Below are 21,527 nucleotides of genomic sequence, written 5' to 3' on the forward strand. Positions count from 1 at the left end.
TTGTGCAGTTTATTTGCAAGCTGAATAAGCCAATTGTTCATGGAACACCATTATTACTTCAAAAACAACTGATAGGTAAACTAAGATTATTTAGACTTGAGCATTTGGCAGACATTTTCCTAAAAATGAATAAAGTAAGCCTAATACTTCAAGGAAAATAACTGGTAATATTTGTTGCCAATAATAAAATTCGAGCTTTCAAGCAAAAACTGGGATCTTGGAAAACTTGAATCCATCAATGTGAACTTGCAAGCTTTGCAATACTTGAAAATTCTTCTAGTGAGATCTGTGTTAATATTAGTGATTGCAATTTTTTCACATTGTATAATGAAATGTGTCAACATTCAGAAGGTCTGCATAACTCAGTGAAAAATATTTTCCAAATGGCCTATGCAATGTATTTTAAAGTAATGGAGTATAAAATATTTATTGATATAGTTTCAGAGTCCACACTGTAACTAACCTTTAAGAAACTACCATCTACCAAGTTTTGTTGTAGTATCAAAGAAAATCATCCACAATTACGTGCACAGCCTATTACAACAGTCCCCCTTTTTCCACTACACAACTGCGTGAGGACAGATTTCCTTCATATACTTCAACCAAAACAAAATGAACAGATTAACTGCAGAAGCAGATATAAGAATTTTGTTGCCATTTATTTTTCACTGAGATGCAATAATGTAAAATAATGTTACTCTTGCCCTAAACATTTTTGTTTTGGAAAACTAAGGTTACATTTTTCATAAAACATTATTTATGTTAATAATAAACACATTAGATATCCCTTTAAATGAATGTTTTAAACTGCTCAGTTTTAGTTTTAGTACAGTAAATGCTAACAGATAGAACCCGCCTAAAAAACGTTCTCGGCCAGGTGTGGTGGCTCACGCCTGTAATCCCAGCACTTTGGGAGGCCAAGGCAGGCAGATCACGAGGTCAGCAGTTCAAGACCAGCCTGGCCAACACGGTGAAACCCTGTCCTTACTAAAAATACAAAAATTAGCCAGGTGTGGTGGCACATGCCTGTAGTCCCAACTACTCAAGAGGCTAAGGCAGGAGAATTGCCTGAACCTGGGAGGCAGAGGTTGCAGTGAGCCAAGACCGCGCTATTGCACTCCAGCCTGGGCAACAGAGTGAGACTCCGTCTCAAAAAAAAAAAAAGAAAAGAAAAGAATGATGCCCAGGTTTTCAGTGAGTGGGTGGTTGGTAGTAATAGGTTTAGAGGAAGGTGTTGAGTTCAGTTGCTAGCATCTTATGTCTGAGGCACCTGTGATTCAAACAAGCAGAGGGGTCAAGTAGGTTATTAGATATATGAATCTAAACCTCAACAGAAGAAAGATCTAATCTAGAGATTTAGATGGGAATAAATAAAACAGCTTGAGGTGAGATGTGTAGAAAAGAGCCCAAATGAAGCCACTTTAATACTTAATAGTAACAGAGAATAATGGGCCAGAGAGTAATAGGAAAAGCATGAAAGAAAGGTCTATCAGAGAAGCCAAAGGATTAACTTCTCAAAAAAAGTAGGAAAAACCAACCATGCAAAATGATGCAGAGAAAAAAAGCACGATGAGAACTAAAATGGGAAAGAATTTTGCAACATGGAGGTTATTAGCATTCAGAGAGCAGTGGAAATAGAACAGGTTAAAGAGTGAATGAAAAGGGGGAGATGGAGGAAGATGCTTGGTTTTTTGTTTTTATTTTAAAAGACAGGGTTTCACTGTTGCCCAGGCTGGAGTGCAGTGGCGCAACCAGAGCTCACTGCAGCCTCAAACTCCTGGGCTCAAGTGATCCTCCCACCTCAGTCTGCCAAGTAGCTGGGACTACAGACTAAGCTAATTTTTTTTTTTTTTTTTTTTTTTTTTTGAGACAGGGTCTTGCTTTGTTACCCAAGCTGATCTCAAACTCCTGGGCTCAAGCAATCCTCCCACCTCAACCTCCCAAGTAACTGGGATTACAGACTTGAGCCACTGCAGCTAGCTGACAATAGTGTAATAAAACTAGTTAATCCATAAAGGAGAGATAGGTCAGTTACTAGATGAGTATATGAAGTCAAAAGAGTTTTCAAGTACGACAGAGATCTGAAATGTTTCAATTGTGAAAGCACAAATTCAGTAAAGAGAGGAGGTATAAACTTATCAGGAGCATAAGGTTTACAAAAAGGCAGGACAGGATGTGACCCACAGTTAGGACTTTAGCTAGGAGGAAGAATGTCTCTCTTCCATTATAAAAAGGAGTAGAATAGGGTGAGCGAGGATAGCAGGTTTGGAGATGCAGTGGTAAGAAATTATAGGTCTTATATGATGAAGTCTATTTTCTCTATGAACCAAAAGACAAGAAAGGAAAGGGTCAGATTTCAAAAAGGGAGAAAAAAATTAAAATAGTTTGTGGTAAGTGGAAGAACAAACTGGCGAGGTTATCTAGTGGGATTGCCTAACTATGTTGAGGGCGCACTTTTGAGTAATAATCAATTTTAAAATGACACCCATGAGCTGAGCATGGTGGGAGGGGCTTAGGGGGGAAAGTCTGTAGACCCAGCTACTCAGGAGGCTGACATGGGAGGATCGCTTGACCCCAGAATTACGAGGACAGCTGGGGAACACAGGAGACCCCAACCCTCATAAAAATTAAAAATAAAATGGCACCCATGTACTCTTTTCTCTATATTGCCTTATTAAAATAAGAATCTGGGCCGAGCACGGTGGCTCACGCCTGTAATCCCAACATTTTGGGAGGCCGAGGTGGGTGGATCACCTGAGGTTGGGAGTTCGAGACCAGCCTGACCAACATGGAGAAACCCTGTCTCTACTAAAAATACAAAATTAGCCAGGCGTGGTGGCGCATCCCTGTAATCCCAGCTACTCGGGATGCCGAGGCAGGAGAATTGATTGAACCCAGGAGGCAGAAGTTGAGGTGAGCAGAGATTGTGCCATTATACTCCAGCCTGGGCAACAAGAGCGAAACTCTGTCTGAAAAAAATAAAATAAAATAAGCATCTGTTGTTACAACTCTTAAGTTGCTAATATTTGACGTAGTAGGAAACATCTTTTTCTATATGATATAATATATACATTTCTGATGTTTAAGTGGAGGGCATTAATTTCCCATGGGTTCTGAAAAAGTGCCACACTTGCCTTTCCATAGAAGGAAAAATAAAATGTACCAAATACAATTTTGTCAAAGAATGTAGAAATTATTAATAAAAATTAATGATAAAGCATTCAGGAAATGAGTGAATTAAAGGTAAATTGAAGTTTTTCAAAAATGTGTTTTTGCTGGTCGGGCATGGTGGCTCACGCCTGTAATCCCAACACTTCGGGAGGCCAAGGCAGGAGGATCACTTGAGTCCAGGAGTTCAGGACAAACCTGGGCAACACGGCGAAATCCCATCTCTACAAAAATTACAAAAAATTAGCTGGGTGTGGTCCCTCATTAACAGATTTTCTTCATAAACACGGGTTCACTACCAACTATGTCTGAGAAAGTTTTATTTTGTAAATGGAGAAAATTAGTAGATCCAAAGTTAAAAGTACTTATTTGGATTGACACACAGTAGTCAAATCTCAAGTCTCCATTCTAAGGGATGGATATTTACTGTTAAAATGACCAAGTCAACTATTTCCTTTAAAAACAAAATCGATGGCGTGAACCCGGGAGGCGGAGCTTGCAGTGAGCCGAGATCACACCACTGCACTCCGGCCTGGGCGACAGAGCGAGACTCCGTCTCAAAAAAAAAAAAAAAAAAAAAAAAAATCCAATAACTGCTACTTTCCTATTGTCTTATTTCTCAACGATGCCCTTTTTTTTAAAAAAAAATCCCTTTTTTCTAACATGATGTCCTAGTAAATATTAAGATCTACAAAGTTTGTAGTTCTGGGGTTTGACTATTATTTCTTCTACAATCAAACCATAATTTCAATAAATATTACAATCAACACAAGATGATATTAGGAAAAATATACAACCTCCCAATCAAAACTTTGTAAATGCTTCAAAATTAGCATTAACTATCAATTTTACCTTACTTTTTTTTTTTTTTTTTTTTTGAGACGGAGTCTCGCTCTGTCACCCAGGCTGCCAGGCTGGAGTTCAGTGGCACAGTCTCAGCTCACTGCAAGCTCCGCCTCCGGGTTCACGCCATTCAGCCACCTCAGCCTCCCGGGTAGCTGGGACTACAGATGCCCGCCACCACACCCAGCTAACTTTGTTTTTGTATTTTTAGTAGAGACGGGGCTTCACCATGTTAGCCGGGATGGTCTCGATCTTCTGACCTCATGATCCGCCCGCCTCATCCTCCCAAAGTGCTGGGATTACAGGTGTGAGCCACCACGCCCAGCCTTTACCTTACTTTTCATGCCAACACTATTTTCATGGGTTTTATAGATTTATATCTGCACAATATCCTAGAGTTTGATCCAACCTCTTGTCCCAATATGAACACTCTTCCTTTCTGGCTAACATATTTTTGACTGTTAACTGTCTTAATTCTTAGGACATAATTTCACTGAATATAAATAAGGTTAGTGTAAATGGTCACACAGCAGATCCCCAATTGCCTAAATATCTCCTTTCCACAAGGACTATTAGCATTCCTGAGCTATCAGAATCAACTGGAGAAAGCAGAAGCACACAAGAAAAATTTGAAAGTATCCTAACGGATTATTTCAATAATTTTCTAAGAAAACTCTCCAAAAGACAGAAGCATGCTAAAATTGAGGTTCTAAACAGACCAGGACTAGTCAGAAGTACTACATATAAAGCTGTTATTAGTATTAAAGCTACAAAAGAAAAAAGAGAAGACATTAGTTTTAATACAAATTTGCAAATATTATATAGTCCTAAAAATATGCAGTATTCACCTTGAGAGTATTAGCAAGAACTGATATATGTGATATGGACTTTCATAAGAACTGATATGCTGGGTTCACAGACTTGGTGTGAAAGAAGAAAAAAAAAAAGGAAAGAAAAGAAAAAAAAAGAACTGATATGCTAGGTCAGATCCTGCTCTACCCAGCCCTGTATCACCTTGACACAACAGCATGAATAAACATGTAATGACATGGTATGGGTCAATTTAACAATTAACTGAGGATCTTCCATAAAATTATCTAACCTTCTGTTAAATACATTTACATTTCCAACCTACATCTCTAACTTTGCTAGTCACTGTTTTACTCACACTTCAAAGTGCAATTCTAAGAATTCTAACCATTCCAGTCTATCCTCATCTCCTGAATCACTTTGACTGTTTTTCCCCAAACCTGGTTTGTATAGAAATCACATCTACCCAGAATATTTCCACATATTTTTTGTTAATCTCTACAAATGCTTCTTCAAAATTTCTTAGCACAATTGCAACACAGACTAACAATAGAAAAAAGACAGGCAAGGATGCAGGAAAAGAAAAAAGGATCCAGGGAGCTCAGTGAAAAGCTAGCCTGTAATTCCTATACAGGTTCAGTATCCCTAATCTGGAAATCCAAAACCCAAAACTTCTTGAGCATCAACATGACACTAAAAAAAAATGCTCATTAGACTATTCTGGATTTCAGATTTTCAGATTAGGGAGGCTCAACCAGTAAGTATATAATGCAAACATTCCAAAATTCAAAAAAAAATCTGAAACATTTCTGGTCCCAAGCATTTTGAATAAAGGATACTAAACCTGTAGTTGAACACTTCAAATGCCAAAGTTACCATCTTTTGGTGATATAGGCAAGTCCCTAAATTACAAACATATCTCTTCTTATATTCACAACCTGGAAACAATGGTAAAGAGTTGTTAGGTTCCCAGGCTTGCCCAATACCAGTCTATTCTGTTTATTCCACGGTATTCCTGAACCAGTTTTGAGTTCTAGATTCTTTCATGTGAAAACAGTATGATATGAAAAGAGCACAGCCTATGGAGTCTGCCAGAGTCAGAAGGAAGTCCTGACTGCCAATTACTAACTCTATGACTAAACAAAACTTAACTTTTATGAGTCCTAATTTCCTCATATGTAAGACAGCACTGTCTGTCGTGGCGAGTTTGTAAGGATTAAAGATAATACAAAACCAACCAGCAGAGACTGCAATGGAGTACGTATTCAATAAATAGAGGCAATTATATTACCCTCTACCCTTCTCTATTACCCTCTGCGCACATTGTTTTTATCCCCTATGTTGCCATAAGAACCCTGTTTAGGGCCGGGTGCGGTGGCTCACACCTGTAATCCCAGCACTTTGGGAGGCCAAGGCGGGTGGATCACCCGAGGTCAGGAGTTTGAGACCAGCCTGGCCAACATGGTGAAACTCCGTCTCTACTAAAAATACAAAAATTAGCCAGGCATGGTGGTGGGCACCTGTAATCTCAACTACTAGGGAGACTGGGGCAGGAAAATCACTTGAACCCAGGAGGCGGAGATTGCAGTGAGCTGAGATCGTGCCACCGCACTCCAGCCTGGGCGACAGAGCAAGACTCCATCTCAAAAAAAAAAAAAAGAACCCCATTCTGGGTTGGGCATGGTGGCTCACACCTGTAATCCCAACTCCATGGGAGACTGAGGACAGTGGATCACCTGAGGCCAGGAGTTTGAGATCAGCCTGGCCAACATGGTGAGACCCTGTCTCTACTAAAAATGCAAAAATTAGCTGGGTGCAGTGGCATGCACCTGTATTCCCAGCTACTCAGGAGGCTGAGGCAGGAGAATTGCTTGGAGGTTGCAGCGAGCTGAGATCATGCCACTGCACTCCAGCCTGGGTGACAGAGTAAGGCTCTGTCTAAAGAAAAAAAAAAAAACCCATTCAGGATTAATTAGATGGAATTTGGGATTTGGAATCGAGAAAATCTGGGTTTGATTCCAGGCCCCACCTCATACAAGCTACTGAACTTTAGGTTGGGTATTTAATACCTCGGAACCTCTAACTGTCCATCTGTTACTCAAAAAAAAAAAAAAAAAAAAAAAAACTGACACAGTTTGTAAACTAGCATAAAGTGTACAGTATCAGAAATGTTAGCTTTTACCTACTTCAAACGGATCCTGCTCAAAAATTACCCACCTTCTGAGATCAAATGTGCTAATGAAGCAAATGTCACAGGAGGAGGAAAGCAAGCTGAAGTGAGTAGCTCACAGTAACATACTGGGATGATATCCCCTTCATACTCCTAGGCTTTAGAACATACTTGTTAACCCAAATAAAGCTCCTGGTAGAAATCCAGACAAAAAATAAAATTAAATTTTAAAGTTAAGTTGTATGAAGACTTTTCTGTCCTTACCCCCAACCTACCAATCTGCATCCTGACAAACCTTCTTAAGCAGTTTCTACTCCTTTTCACTCGGCTTTCCTTCCTATTTCCCAGAATAGTTCCCATAACAAAGGCAGTATGAACTAACTCTAAGGTAGAGCACAGAGAACTGGCTAAACATGTGTGTTCAAATTAAGCACTGTCCTTGGCATGAAAAATTCAATCTGGTCATATTAAAGGAATATGGAAAAGTCTCTTCTGTATGTCTACATAAATGACTATATAAAAACACTTTCAGCCAGGCATGGTGGCTCACACCTATAATCCCAACACTTTGGGAGGCCGAGGAGGGCAGATCACCTAAGGTCAGGAGTTCAAGACCAGCCTGGCCAACATGATGAAACCCTGCTTCTGCTAAAAACACAAAAAATTAGCCAAGCGTGGTGGTAAGCACCTATAATCCCAGCTACTTGAGAGGCTGAGGCAGGAGAATCGCTTGAACCCAGGAGGTGGAGGTTGCAGTGAGCCAAGATCGCACCATTGCACTCCAGGCCAGGCAATAGAGCGAGACTCCATCTCAAAAAAAAAAAAAAAAAAAACACTTTCTGGCAAGGTGCAGTGGCCTATGTCTGTAATACTGGCACACTGGGAGGCCAAGGCAGGCAGACTGCTTGAGCCCAGGAGTTTGAGACCAGCCTAGGCAACATGGCAAAACCCCATCTCTACAAAACAAATACAGAAATTAGCTGGGAGTGGTGGTGCGCACCTGTAGTCCCAGCTACCTGGGGGGGCTGAGGTGGGAGGATCTCCAGAGCCCAGGAGGTTGAGGCTGCAGTAAGCCATGATGGCATCACTGCACTCCAGCCTGAGCAACAGAGCAAGACTGTGTTTCAAAAAAAAAAAAAACAAAAAACTTTCTATTTTTAGTATTATTTACCCCATGGCAACTGTTAATAACCCTGTCCTTGCATATACCTGTGGTCTCAGCTACATGGGAGGCTGAGGTGGGAGGATTGCTTGAGCCCAGGAGGTCAAGGCTGCAGTGAATGGTGTTCACACACCACTGCACTCCAGCCTGGGTGACAGAGCAAGTCTCTGTCTCAAAAAAAAAAAAAGAAAGAAAGAAAAAAAACTGTCCTTTTTAATGTAGTAGAATCTTTTCAGATGTTTTGCTATTAATAATACAACCTACTAGTTAAAAGTCAACAGAACCAAAGAACTAATAAACTGCCGCAAGAACTTAAATGCACCACAGCCAAAAGAGTTTCTCAGCTACACACCTTAGCTAAACTGGACTGCACTTTCAAACTGTAGAAAAACGAAATGAAAAGTGAATCTCAGAACAAAAATCACCCAAGCAATAACTTAGCTCACCTTATTTAAAAATTCTCAAAGCACACGTGAACTGCATACTTTCACTGAGAAGAGATATATATTTAGGAAGAGTATTAGTTATAAATAACCCAATCAGGTCACAGGAAGGATACAGAAAGACCTCAACAGACACCCTAATGGATATTTCTAACATTATTCATTCCCCATTCTTAGCACCAAAGTCAGCAGCACCACCTACCACATCAACTTCCACATCACTTTCTGAGCCTGACCCTGAGTCCCTTAGGGAGGCAACTAGTGGCCTGGATCATGCAGCCCAACATATAAAGGCTACTAAGGTATTTAGATAATCATTGCTTTGCGTGAATTCTTTTTTTTTTTTTTTCCAATATGAACAAAACACCTCACTGGTGTCAGATTTAGGATTATACCCCACCCCGCCCCCACAAAAAAAGAAAAAAAAACAAAAACAAAAAACGGGGCCACTGACTGTGGCTCTATTCGTGCACCGTGGCACTAACATTTTATAAAGTGAGAGACTGTATGAAAAATAACATGACTTAGAGATATTAGCAATGAAGTTTTAAAGTGCTTCAAAGTTACATGATTGTAGCAAGAGGAGTAAAGGAAAGGGGTCAGAGAGGGGTAAAAAAAAAGCATTACAACATACAACTACCTGAAAAAGTAATAGTACACAGACAGGTTAAAACACGTTTACAGTTACTAACAGTTGCCAACACATAGTTACCACACTATATACTTGTCAGATTTCCCAACATGCAAAACAAAAAGGAGCCACCCCTGTATGAAGCACTTATCTACTGACTTCTACAGAGAACACATAACTTTTCTGGAAAGGGAGAAATTAAACTTACTGTGCTCTCCTTTTGGCTCTCAAAAATCTTTAAAACTTTCAGCAAATTAAGGTTCTCCTCAATTTCAAGGCTTTTCATGTTAAGTTGAATAAAAGTTGCCTATTTTTAATATCAATAAACTACGAGATCACTTTTATATTTGCAAACCATATCCACATCTCTACTAGATTTTAAAAAGTTTTTCGAAGGGCTAAATATAAAGTTTGCACAAAGTGATACAGTAGATGTGGCAGGCATTCAACAAGTTCACTTATCAGGAGAATTCCTAAAGTAAAAGCTTGAAAAAAAAATTGTGAAGATAAATTCCGAGTAGTGCTACTGAAGATACAATGTTACTAACATGAAAACTGAGAAATATTCAAAACATTCTGAAAACAGCATCTCCCTCTAAAAATAAAGAGGGGAAGCATTTGCCAACACAGAAACATCGGTTCTTAAAAATTATAATCACATGGGAGACATTTCTATAAACAATTTAGTTCTGAATTGCAATAACCCTAACCTTCCAAAGCACGTTTTGGCCTTGCCTTACCAAAAGCAAGAGCATTCCTGGTGCCTTTATATTTATACAAAGGACTGTGCTACTTTGTTTCTAGCGCAAACTGTTGGTTTACATAGTTAAAGATCTTCAAAACAAACTACCACACACAATTCACTTCCAATCATCCAAAGAGAAACGAACAAACAAGCATCTGTCACAAAGTCCCAAGAGTTTTCTAATTTCCAGTAACAGATATTTTTACGTTGTAGTTCAGAGGCTACCTCTGTTCGTTTCTGTATTTGGATTCACATACTATACATTTACTTAGCTTGTTAAGAGAGAAACCTCAGAAAATAAGCAACCGGCGATGACACCAGTCTATTTTAAGTTACTTATGAAGCCTACAGCTCAAGAACTTTTGGGAGAAGGGAGGGTAAGCCGTTTTTCCAAGGAGTTAAGAACAATTCGTGTTTGACAATTAATGATAGCAGCCCTAACAACCTCTTAGAATACATTATGGTGGGGCGGAAGTGAAAACGATGAGAGGGGGAAAAAAAATAAAAAAACCCGACTTGAAAATGGACAAGCAGACAGATTTACAAACCCTCAATTAAGGGAATTTTAAGATGAACTTCTCTCAAACGCCCTCCCTCACTCCCCACACCCGCTTCCTCCTCTCCTCCGGGAGGTCGGTGTAATGTGACTCATGACAAATTTTTTTAAAAATAAATAAATAAATAAAAGACACACCCTCTGGGGGCTGAAACTGACATAATCGCCCCCACCCCACCCTCCGCCGACACACAACACACACCCCGCTGGTCCTCTCCCTTCTGCGGCTTCAGCCTCGTCCCTGCCCTCTCCTCTCCCCTCTCCCGTCCTGGACCTCCTCTCCGGGCGCAGAGAGGCGGCGCGGCGGCAGCTCGGGGGTATTCCGGGACGCCAGCCCTGCGGACTGGAGGCTACCTGGGGGGCGCGCGACCCCGGTGGCCGGGCCCTGGGGGAAGCGGACGCGAGGGGGGCGCCGGGCTGCGGCAGCGGCGGGCTCCCGGCTCCCTCGCCCATTTTCTCTCTCCCCTTCTATCGGTTTCCACCACCACAGCCACTTCCTGTATCGCAGCCCGACTCCCTCAGCCCGGCCACTCGCTCTGTCCCCGGTTGGGGCTGGGGTTGGGGCTGCGGTAGGGGCTCGGGTTGGTGGCAGCCGCTGAGGTCAGGGCAGTTCCCCACCCCGCCCAGTGGGCTGGTCACTCCGGCGGGTCCTCGACCCCGCCAGCGCCCGCCGGCCGCCAGAGCGCCTCACCTGTATGTAGTTGTTTTCACAGTAGTCTGCCACCCGAGTCAGGTTCTGGTAACTCTCGATCAGCGCCCTCTTGCCAGACGGGATCTCCTCCTCTAGTAACATCTGCAGCTCTGCCATTTTCCACCCCTCTGCATCGCTTCCTCTCGCGTTAAAGAGACAGAGGCAGCAAGGTCCGCCGAGGCTCCGAGCACCTCACAGCCCGGATACAAACCGCCTACCCGCCCTCCCGCCTGGTATTGTGGGACGGCACCTCCTCCCCTTCCTCCTCACTCTCTCCGGCCCCCCTCCACCCACTTCGTGCAGCCGCCTGAACCTCGTTCTCTCGCGAGCGTTTATTTCTCCCACCCCCACGGACCGCGGGATTTTTTTTTCTTTCGCACTGTCTTCTGGGAATTGTAGTCTCTCCTAGGCTAGGCTGCCCGTCCAAAGCGCATGCGCCCAGACACCTCCGAAAACCAACGCGGCAGAGCGCAGAAAGCGGAGACCGAGGGTGGAGGGAGGGGGCGGTGTTGGGGGGAAGTCCGGAGTTTCCTCACAGCTGCGGAAGGTGGCGCCACAGGGTGATTCTGGGGGAATGAAATCGGTTCCCCAAGTTTCATGTGAAACTTGGCAGAACTTGGTTAATTAGGAAATGTCAGTGAATCAGGGACACCCATTCAGAGAAGGATTAAAAAGGGGACAGAGTACGGAAAACTAGATTTTTACTTCCTCTGCCTTCTTAGAAATAACGCGAGTCAGGCTTTACTTTCTGAAGTTCCGCCCCCATCAATTCATTTAAAATTTAGCAAACATTTCTTGATTGCCAGCTGTTTACCAAGCAGCGTATTAGACACTGGGGGTACAAGTTGAGTACGAATACTCCGTACCCTTAAAGACTCAATTATAAAATAAACATACATAGCTTGTAGTGCTTTCCTGTCCTAATTTCTCTTTTCTCTGACTCTCCTTATCATGTAATCTTCCTACACTTTTAAGGTCATGTGCACGTTTTTTTAGGGGTGGGAGTTGTTTGCTTGTTTGAGACAGGATCTCACTGTTACCCAATCTGGAGTACAGGGGCACAATCATGGGTCTCTGCAGCCTAGACCTCCTAAAGTCAAGCGATCCTCCTGCCTCAGCCTCCAGAGTAACTGGGACTACAAGCGTCGGTCACTACACCTGGCTGAGCTTTTTAATTTTTTATAGCGACAGGGATCGAATTATGTTGCCCTCGCTCGTCTCGAACCCCTGGCCTCAAGCAATCCTTCTGCTTCAACCTCCCAAACTGCTAGGATTACAATCATGAGCCACCCACCCTGATCCTTCGTTTTTTGCTCCTGGATTTTTGTTTTGTTTTGTTTTTATCACCTGCTTTGGAATAGTCTCAAAAGGCCCTATATTTCAAGCTCTTCACTTCAACAGGAACATTAAATGCTTCGGATATAATCAGCTATGAAAAGTGTTGTCCAAAGGCCGAAGAGGAAACTAAAGATCATTGTAAAATCCATATGTTCATGTATCTCCATAAAGTCATTTAGAATCAAAATAACTAGGAGTAAAAACATCACTCAACCAAATTAAAAATTGCCAGCACCAGGTATTTATTGAATATTGCCTTTACTGGGGACTTATTCAGGGCCCCAGGGAACCAGTTTCCCTCTTCGACCTCTGAAAGGAAAAACTCAGTTTCCTACTAAAAGCGTTAACTTCCCCTTGCCACCAGATTCTCCATCAAGGATTCTATCAAAAGATAACTATTATACCTATTCCAGATATTATGGAAAGTAATACATTTATTATCTGGAATAGGTGTAATAGTTATCTTTTGATATTTATCGTTAACCCAAACACGACTTAATCCAAGTTATTAAAATTTAATGTATTATTGATCTTGGTCTCTACTTGAGGTTTAACTGTAGAAATCACTCAGTTTGTATATATTCAAATATTGACACATTTCAACAACATTGGGGAAGTGATTAGGGAGGTGATACTAATTTACTATTTTCAACGTACTGTCCATGCAGTTGAGCAATGAATGAATAATAATGATGATGATGATAAATACAAATAAAAAGTACTGTCAGATTTCTTCTCACAACTCTGAGAGATAGATAATATAAACATTATTTTCCTTCCTTATCAAATAAGGAAATTTAAGCTTAGATAGGTTAAGGAGTTTAGCTGAGGGCACTGAAAATGCCGTCAAGTTTCCTAGGTTACTGATTGATATGGTTTGGATCTGCATCCCTGCCAAATCTCATGTTGAATTGTAATCCCTAATGTTGGAGTTGGGACCTGGGGGAAGGGGGAGTGGATCACGGAGCAGATTTCTCACGAATGGTTATGCAGCATCCTGTTGGAACTCTCCTTATGATCTCGAGTGAGTTCTCCTGAGATCTGGTCATTTAAAAGTGTATGACAGCCCAGTGCAGTGGCTTGTGCCTGTAATCCCAGCACTTTGGGAGACCAAGGTGGGAGAATCCACTTGACTCCCCAAATGGGAGACCAACATGACGAACTACTCCCGCTTGAGTTCCAGACCACCCCGAGCAACATGGCAAAAACCCGTCTCTACAAAAAACACGAAAAATTAGCCAGGTGTGGTAGTGAGCACCTGTAGACTCAGCTACTTGGGAGGCTGAAGTAGGAGGATTGCTTGAGCCTGGAAGGCACAGATTGCAGTGAGCCAAGATCACAGCACTGCACTCTAGCCTGGGTGACAGAAGGAAACCATGTCTAAAAAATGAAATAAATGTATATGACACCTCCCCGCCTGCCTCCTGCTCCCCTCCTGCCACATGAGACATTTCTCTTCCCCTTTGCCTTCCTGCCATTTTGGAAGCTTCCTGAAGCCTCCCAGAAGCAGAAGCAGCTATGCTTCTGGTACAGCCTTCAGAGCCAGGAACCAATTAAACCTCTTTTCTTTATGAATTACCCAGTCTCAGATAGTTCTTTATAGCAGTGCTAGAATGGACTAATACAGTGATCTTTCCAAAATCCAGTGGACAGTGCAAACTTGTACAAATATTTGTGGCTCATGTAAAGTTCACTAAAAGAACTTATCCCTCATGCCTTAAAGGTGAGGAGGAACAGGAGCAGGAGGAACAGGAGTAAGAGGAAGGGGAGGAGAAAGGGGTGGAAGAGGAGGGGGTGGAGGAGGAGGAAGAAAAAGGAGAAGGAGGAGAAGGGAGAAGAAGGAGGAGGAGGAGAAAAGAAGAAGGAGGAGGGAGAGAGGGAGCGGGGGGAGGAGGAGGAGGAGAAAAAGAAAGAAGGAAGACAAGGAAAACCAAAACCTGGGAGAAAATATCTGCAAAACAAATATCTTGATAAAGGAGTTGTACCCTAATATATAAACAACTCTTACAGTTCAGTAATAAGATGACAAACCAGTTTTTTAAAACAAGCCAAAAGGCTGGGCACAGTGGCTCACACCTGTAATCCCAGCATTTTGGGAGGCTGAACCAGGAGGATCACTTGAGCCTAGGAGTTTGAGACCAGTCTGAGCAACAGGCTCTCTCTACAAAATGTATATTTTTTTCAAGTAGCCAGGCACGGACTGGGCACAGTGGCTCATATCTGTAATCCCAGCACTTTGGGAGGTCAATGTGGGCCGACCACTTGAGGCCAGAAGTTCGACACCAGCCTGGCCAACACGGGGAAACCCTATCTCTACTAAAAATAAAATACAAAAATTAGCCGGGCGTGGTACTTAGGCAGCTGAGGCAGGAGAATTGCTTGAACCCAAGAGGCAGAGGTTGCAGTGAGCTGAGATCACGCCACTGCAGTCCAGCCTGGGGGACAGAGGGAGATTCTTATCTCAAAAAAAGCAAGCAAGCAAACAAAAAAAAAACGGCACGGTGGCTCACACCTGTAATCCCAGCACTTCGGGAGGCTGAGGCGGGCAGATCACCTGAGGTTGGGAGTTCATGACCAGCCTGACCAACATGGAGAAACCCTGTCTCTACTAAAAACACAAAATTAGCTGGGTGTGGTGGCACGCACCTGTAGTCCCAGCTACTTGGGAGGCTGAGGCAGGAGAATTGCTTGAACACACGAGGTGGAGGTTGTGGTGAGCCAAGATTGAGCCGTTGCACTCCAGCCTGGGAAACGAGAGCAAAACTCTGTCTCAGAAAAAAATAAAACTAAAAAATAAAATTAAAAAAGAAACTACTGTATGATTCCTCTTCTAAGAAATTTTAGAAAAGGCAAAATTACAGTGATAGAAATCAGATCAGACTTTGCCAAAGGCTGGAGTAGTGGTGGGGTGACACCAAAGGGATGCAAGTGAACTTTTAGAGGTAAAGGAAATGTTCAATATCATCACTGTACTGGGGGCTACATAACTACATACATTTGTCAAATCACATTGAATTGCACACTTAAAATCTGTGCCTTTTGCCAGGCGTGGTGGCTCATGCTGGTAATCCCAGCACTTTGGGAGGCCCAGGCATGTGGGTCACATGAAGTCATGAGTTCAAGACCAGCCCGGCCAATGTGGTGAAACCCCGTCTCTATTAAAAATACAAAAATTAGCCGGGTGTGGTGGCGCACACCTGTAATCCCAGCTACTCAGGTGGCTGAGGCAAGAGAATCACTTGAACCTGGGAGGCGGAGGTTGCAGTGAGCCAAGATCATGCCACTGGACTCCAGCCTGGACTACAGAGTGAGACTCCATCTAAAAAAAAAAAAAAAAAAAATCTGTGCCTTTTATTGCAACTAAATTATACCTCTGAGCCGGGCATGGTGGCATCCCTAGCTATTCGGAAGGCTAAAGCAGGAGAAGCCCAGGAGGCTGAGGTTGCAGTGAGCTATGATGGTGACCCTTCACTCAAGTCTGGGTGACAAAGCAAGATCCTGTCTCAGAATAAATAAATAAAGTATATCTCAATGAAACTGGACAAAGAAAATGCAAGCAGGGAAACAATTCCTTGCTTCGAATAATAAAAAGGGAAAAACTACGTATTTTTGTTGTATTTGATGTATGATGAAAAGTATAAGTGAGTGAAAGTTCAAGAGTTAACATTAAGAATTGCAGGTAGGGCTGGGTGCGGTGGCTCACGCCTGTAATCCCAGCACTTTGGGAGGCCAAGGCAGGCGGATCACCTGAGGTCAGGAAGTTGAGACCAGCCTGGCCAACATGGTGAAACCCTGTCTCTACTAAAAATACAAAAATTAGCCGGGCATGGTGCCAGGTGCCTGTAATCCCAGCTACTCAGGAGGCTGAGGCAAGAGAATCACTTGAACTGGGAGACGGAGGTTGCAGTGAGCTGAGATCACGCCATTGCACTCTAGCCTGGGCAACAAGAGCGAGACTCCATCTCAAAAAAAAAAAAAAAAGAATTGCAGGTAGACACTGTGACACTGAATTAAGGGCATCATGCTAACTTTTTAAGTCTAACTTCTCTCCCATAATGTGCACCTATTATATTCTTCATTGAGTTAGTATTTTTCTGTGGATTTTGTGCAAATAAATTATAATGAAATGCCTTTCAAAGAAATCCCAACAGAATAAGGAAAAACAGTGGCTGTAACCTAATGATGTATTCCTAGGGCTAAATCAGACCTTGCACATTTCATTTCATGGATGTCTAGTCAGACTAATCAATTTGGTCATGAAAAACTGTGTGTAACTGAAAATTCGGCACATATGCATGAAGAGAAATTGAAATTTCATGTATCTCACTCAGAAATAGCAGATCACTGACGATCATAAAGACTCATTTCGGAAGAATTAAGAGATGTTCCAGGCAAAATCATAATTTGGATTATTTTGGTACATAATTGCTGATCTTATTATCTAGCACACCACATACTGAGAGAACTTCAGAATCCTGCAAAGTTAATTCACGATATGGCATCCTAGGACATTACATTGGAAGTGAGTGGTCCACAGACAAGAATGTAGAGCAGCAGTGAGAACTAGTGGAAAGAAACCAGGGGTCAGGCAATCAAGGTTTTCCCCCTAAACCTGCCTGCCTCCCCAACCCCTGCCACCCCATGCACCTGCCACAACCACCACCACCACTATGTGACATGACCACCTCCTCCGTGAAAACAGGGTAGGGAGGAGTATATTACTCTACTAGGGCTGCCATAACAAAATATCACAGACTGGGTGGCTTAAACAACAGAAATTTATTTCACACAGCTTTGGAGGCTGGAGGCCTAAGATCAAGAAGTTGGTAGGGTTGGTTTCCCTGAAGTCTCTCTTCTTGGCTTGTAGATAGTTGCCTTCTTGCTGTGCCCTCACCTGCACCCACATATTTGGTGTCTCTTCTTCTTCTTATAGGGACACCACTTATATTGAATTAGGGCCCCACCCTAAAGACCTTATCTTAGTCATATCTTTAAAGGTACTGGGGGTTAGGACTTCCACATGTGAATTTCGAATGGACACAATTCAGTCCATAGCAGTAAGTTGACTGACATTCTAGGGTTTTACAACAACTCTCAATTATTTCCTCTCCTTGCTTCTTTTTCTTTTTTTTTTTCTTTTTTTTTTTTTTTTTTTTTTTGGTGAGACAGAGCCTTGCTCTGTTGCCCAGGCTGGAGGGCAGTGGCGTGATCTTGGCTCACTGCAACCTCCACCTCCCGAGTTCAAGTGAATCTCATGACTCAGCCTCCCAAGTAGCTGGGATTCCAGCCACATGCCACCACGACCAGCTAGTTTTTGTATTTTTTGGTAGAGACGGGGTTTCACCATGTTGGCCAGGCTGGTCTCAAACTCCTGATCTCAAGTGATCCACCCACCTCGGCCTCCCAAAGTGCTGGGATTACAGGCATGAGTCACCGTGCCCAGCTGTGGTTTTTTGTTTTTGTTTTTGTTTTTGTTTTTGAGATGGAGTCTTGCTCTGTTGTCCAGGCTGGAGTGCAGTGGCATGGTCTTGGCTCACTGCAAACTCCACCTCCCAGGTTCAAGCGATGCTCCTACCTCAGCCACCCAAGTAGCTGGGATTACAGGTGACTGCCACCACGTCCAGCTAATTTTTTGTATTTTTAGTAGAGATGGGGTTTCACCATGTTGGCCAGGCTGGTCTTGAGGTCCTGACCTAGTGATCTGCCCACCTCAGCCTCCCAAGACACTGGGATTACAAGCATGAGCCGCTGTGCCCGGCCAGTATGGTTTTTAGATGAGTAAATCTCTTGTTAATTTTGGAAGCTGCTGAACCAACATCTCCTCCAACATCTCCTCCTCCACCTCCCTTTTGAACTTCAGTAAGATATTGTAAGCATTTGTAACAGAGCAGTTTCTGGAGCAATTAACCTGGCCAGGTATAACAAGTACCTCATTCTCTGAGCCTAGTGGTGAACTGGGAGCTAGTGATGGTCTTCCCTGAGCTTTGAGCCTCAAACTTTTCCAATGGTTTTTTAAATCCCCCACTGCCTGAAATATCTATAGTAATTTTTGTTTCCTGACTGAACTCTGATAAAACTAAACACAAAACACATTTAAAATTCTGATCCTTTCATAGTTCATAAGCATGATTGGGTTTTCACACTATGTGTAAGATGTGCCTCCATCAAACCTTGTTAGGATGTTGGCATATTACCCATCTGATGTGGGGGGAAAATAAAAGTTCAATGTAGTCCCAGCTACTCAGGAGACTGAGCCAAGAGGACCACCTGAGCCCAGGAGTTCGGGCTGCTGTGGGAAATGACTGAACTTGTGAATATCACTGCACTCCAGCCTGGGCAACAGTGCAAGACCTAGTCTCTGAAAAAACAGCTCTAGAGACAAATGACAATCCACATAAAGTTAGTGTTTCTTTCGTTGGAAGTTACAGAAAATGACTCAAGCTAGCATCAGTTGAGGGTGGGAGAAAAAAATTTTATTATAAAAATTCAGGCTTACAGAACTCAAAAATAGAAATGCAGTCAGTAATCAGTCCTAAGAAAGTACTAGAATGAATCCTTTGGAAGGACAGCAGGAACCTGGCAGCATTCTCAATAAACGTCTTGTTTCTTTGCCTAAAGGTTTTCTTCACTGCCTTTTCTAAGTGGTGGAGAGCGTGTAAATTCAAATCCCAAGTTTTCCCTTCTACTGCATTCAAGAAGCCCAATCTGAGATTGAAATCCTTCCATTTCAAACCCATATCTCGCAAAAAGAAAATCTGATTAGTCCAAGTTAAATTTCTTTTTTTAGTTTATTTTTATTTTATTTATTTTTTTGAGACGGAGCCTCGCTCTGTTGCCCAGGCTGGAGTGCGGTGGCCGGATCTGGGCTCACTACAACCTCCACCTCCCAGGTTCAAGTGATTCTCCTGCCTCAGCCTCCCGAGTAGCTGGGACTACAGGCACGTGCCACCATGCCTGGTTCATTTTTGTATTTTTAGTAGAGACGGGGTTTCACTATGTTGGCGAGGCTGATCTCGAACTCCTGACCTTGTGATCTGCCCACGTCGGCCTCCCAAAGTGCTGGGATAAAGGCGGGAGCCAAGGCCCCCAGCCGCCACCGCCACCACTGCCTCTTCCTCCTTCTCCTACTCCTCCTCCTCCTACTCCTCATCCTCCTCCTCCTCCTCCTTCTTCCTCTTTCTTTTGAGACAGGGTGTCTCTCTGTTGCTTAGGCTAGAGTGCAGTGGCATGGTCACAGCTCACTGTGGCGTACTGCAGCCTCAACCTCCCATCTCAGCCTTCCAAGTAGCTGGGACTACAGGCTCACATCACCATGCCTGATTTTGTTGTTGTTGTTAAGAAATGAGGCCTCGCTCTGTTGCCCAGGCTGGTCTTGAACTCCTGGGCTCAAGTGATGCTCTTGCCTCAGCCTCCCAAATTTCTGGGATTACAGGCATGAGCCACTATGCCCAGCCATCAGCTTGAATTTCATCTTCTTTCCACTTATCACCTTTGGCAGTAGGGGCATGTTCAAACAGCAGCAGCGAAACTATTTGAACCACCCTGAGGTTGGCGTGGGAAGTTTCCGGAGAGAATAGATAATCAAGAAAACAACAGTGTCAGGTGTCTACTGAGGAAAATTGTGCAATACATATACGTGTTACCTGGGCGCTATCCAGGACTACCATGTGTGGTTATGCGGGTTACTCACACGCAGCACACTTGGCTGAGGATTAAGTAGGATCTGAGCTTGGTGCCCCAAGCTGAAAGCTCTGGTGTGGGCTGCATTCACTCAGAGGAAGAGGTTCCCTTTTAAAATTAGCACAAGAGTGCTTCACCAGCTTTCAGGAAGTAGCTCTAGTAATCGTTTTAAAAATATATTAATATGCTTTTCTTTTCCTAGTGATGGAATGAGATTTTTGATCTTTTTTTTTTTTTATTCTGAGGCAACCATTTGCTCTGGAGAGAATGTGGACTGTTAGGTCACAAATGGAAAATAGGATGAAAAAGTCAATTTTCAGATTTTATAAAGCAAACCAGGATCTTAAAACCAGTCATGAGAAAATGGCCTGGCAAGTCAGACTTTATTATAAGAAAAGGATTTCAGAATTTTAAAAGCATCCTTTCATATATCAAAAGCAAGGCTTAGATGTTGGGAAATTGAGTTTTATTATAAAGCTGTGTATAGAGAAGATCCAAATCATGAAAAGGAATTAGAGAGCCCAAGACTCAGGGAAGGAGGAGAAAGAAAAGCCGTAAAGGGGGAAAAGGCTGGGCGCGGTGGCTCATGCCAGCACTTTCGGAGGCCGAGGCGGGTGGATCATCTGAGGTCAGGAGTTCCAGACCACCCTGGCCAAAGTGGTGAAACCCTGTCTCTACTAAAATTACAAAAATTAGGTGGACGTGGTGTTGAGGGCCTGTAGTCCCAGCTACTTGAGAGGCTCAGGCAGGAGAATCGGTCGAACCCAGGAGGCAGAGGTTGTGGTGAGCAGAGATTGCACCACTGCACTCCAGCCTGGGCGACAGAACAAGACTCCATCTCAAAAAAAAAAAAAAAAAAGAAAAGAAAAGAAAAGAAAGAAAGGGGGAGGGGAAGGTTTAGGTTCACGTTCTGGGAAGAAACGTCCAAATAAGTTTTTGGGACTCAGTCTAGGGGTGCTTTCTCCTGACTTCTAGGTGCATAATCCAAGAAATCAAAAGCCCCTTTGAAAACACTCTCCATTCAGTAAAGGCGAGAGACACATGACTGCATCCAAGTGCTAATTTTGAAATGGTTGAGGAGGTTTCTAGGCAAATGGGCCCAAGATAGTGCCTGCATTCCCTAATAACTGCAGATCTTTGTAAAAAATCAAAAGTTCACACAAGCCTCCATGGGGCACGTGGAAAAGCTAAGAGAACTGAAATTCCAAAGAAGACCTGGGGTCAGAATATAAAAGCTGCTTGTTACAGGGACTTTACAACTGGAGACCAGGGCAGGAAAAAGAACCTTAG

General features: G+C 43.0%; 1 protein-coding gene and 1 non-coding gene across 21 annotated transcripts in view; one reads left to right on the plus strand and one right to left on the minus strand.

Annotated features, from left to right (window-relative positions):
* The window catches only part of ABI1 (abl interactor 1), a 111,477-nt gene extending 99,907 nt beyond the window's left edge, over positions 1-11,570 (minus strand). For 17 of the 20 annotated variants that reach the window (XM_009458112.5, XM_001159314.6, XM_009458109.5 and 14 more), the window contains exon 1: positions 11,220-11,553. In XM_009458112.5, coding sequence (XP_009456387.2) covers positions 11,220-11,336 — 117 coding nt within the window. In that variant the 5' untranslated portion in view covers positions 11,337-11,553. Of the gene's footprint in view, positions 1-11,219 lie in introns of all 20 variants that reach the window. The other 3 variants (XM_001159212.6, XM_009458111.5, XM_001159466.6) reach the window with 3 other exon arrangements.
* A 7,091-nt stretch (positions 11,571-18,661) lies between these two features.
* Positions 18,662-18,761, plus strand: LOC112204694 (small nucleolar RNA U13). The gene has a single exon (XR_002938361.3). It is a non-coding gene; the product is annotated as a small nucleolar RNA U13 (small nucleolar RNA).
* The last annotated feature ends 2,766 nt before the right edge of the window (positions 18,762-21,527 follow it).

The sequence above is a fragment of the Pan troglodytes genome, chromosome 8, assembly GCF_028858775.2.
Source record: "Pan troglodytes isolate AG18354 chromosome 8, NHGRI_mPanTro3-v2.0_pri, whole genome shotgun sequence".
Lineage (NCBI taxonomy): Eukaryota > Metazoa > Chordata > Mammalia > Primates > Hominidae > Pan > Pan troglodytes.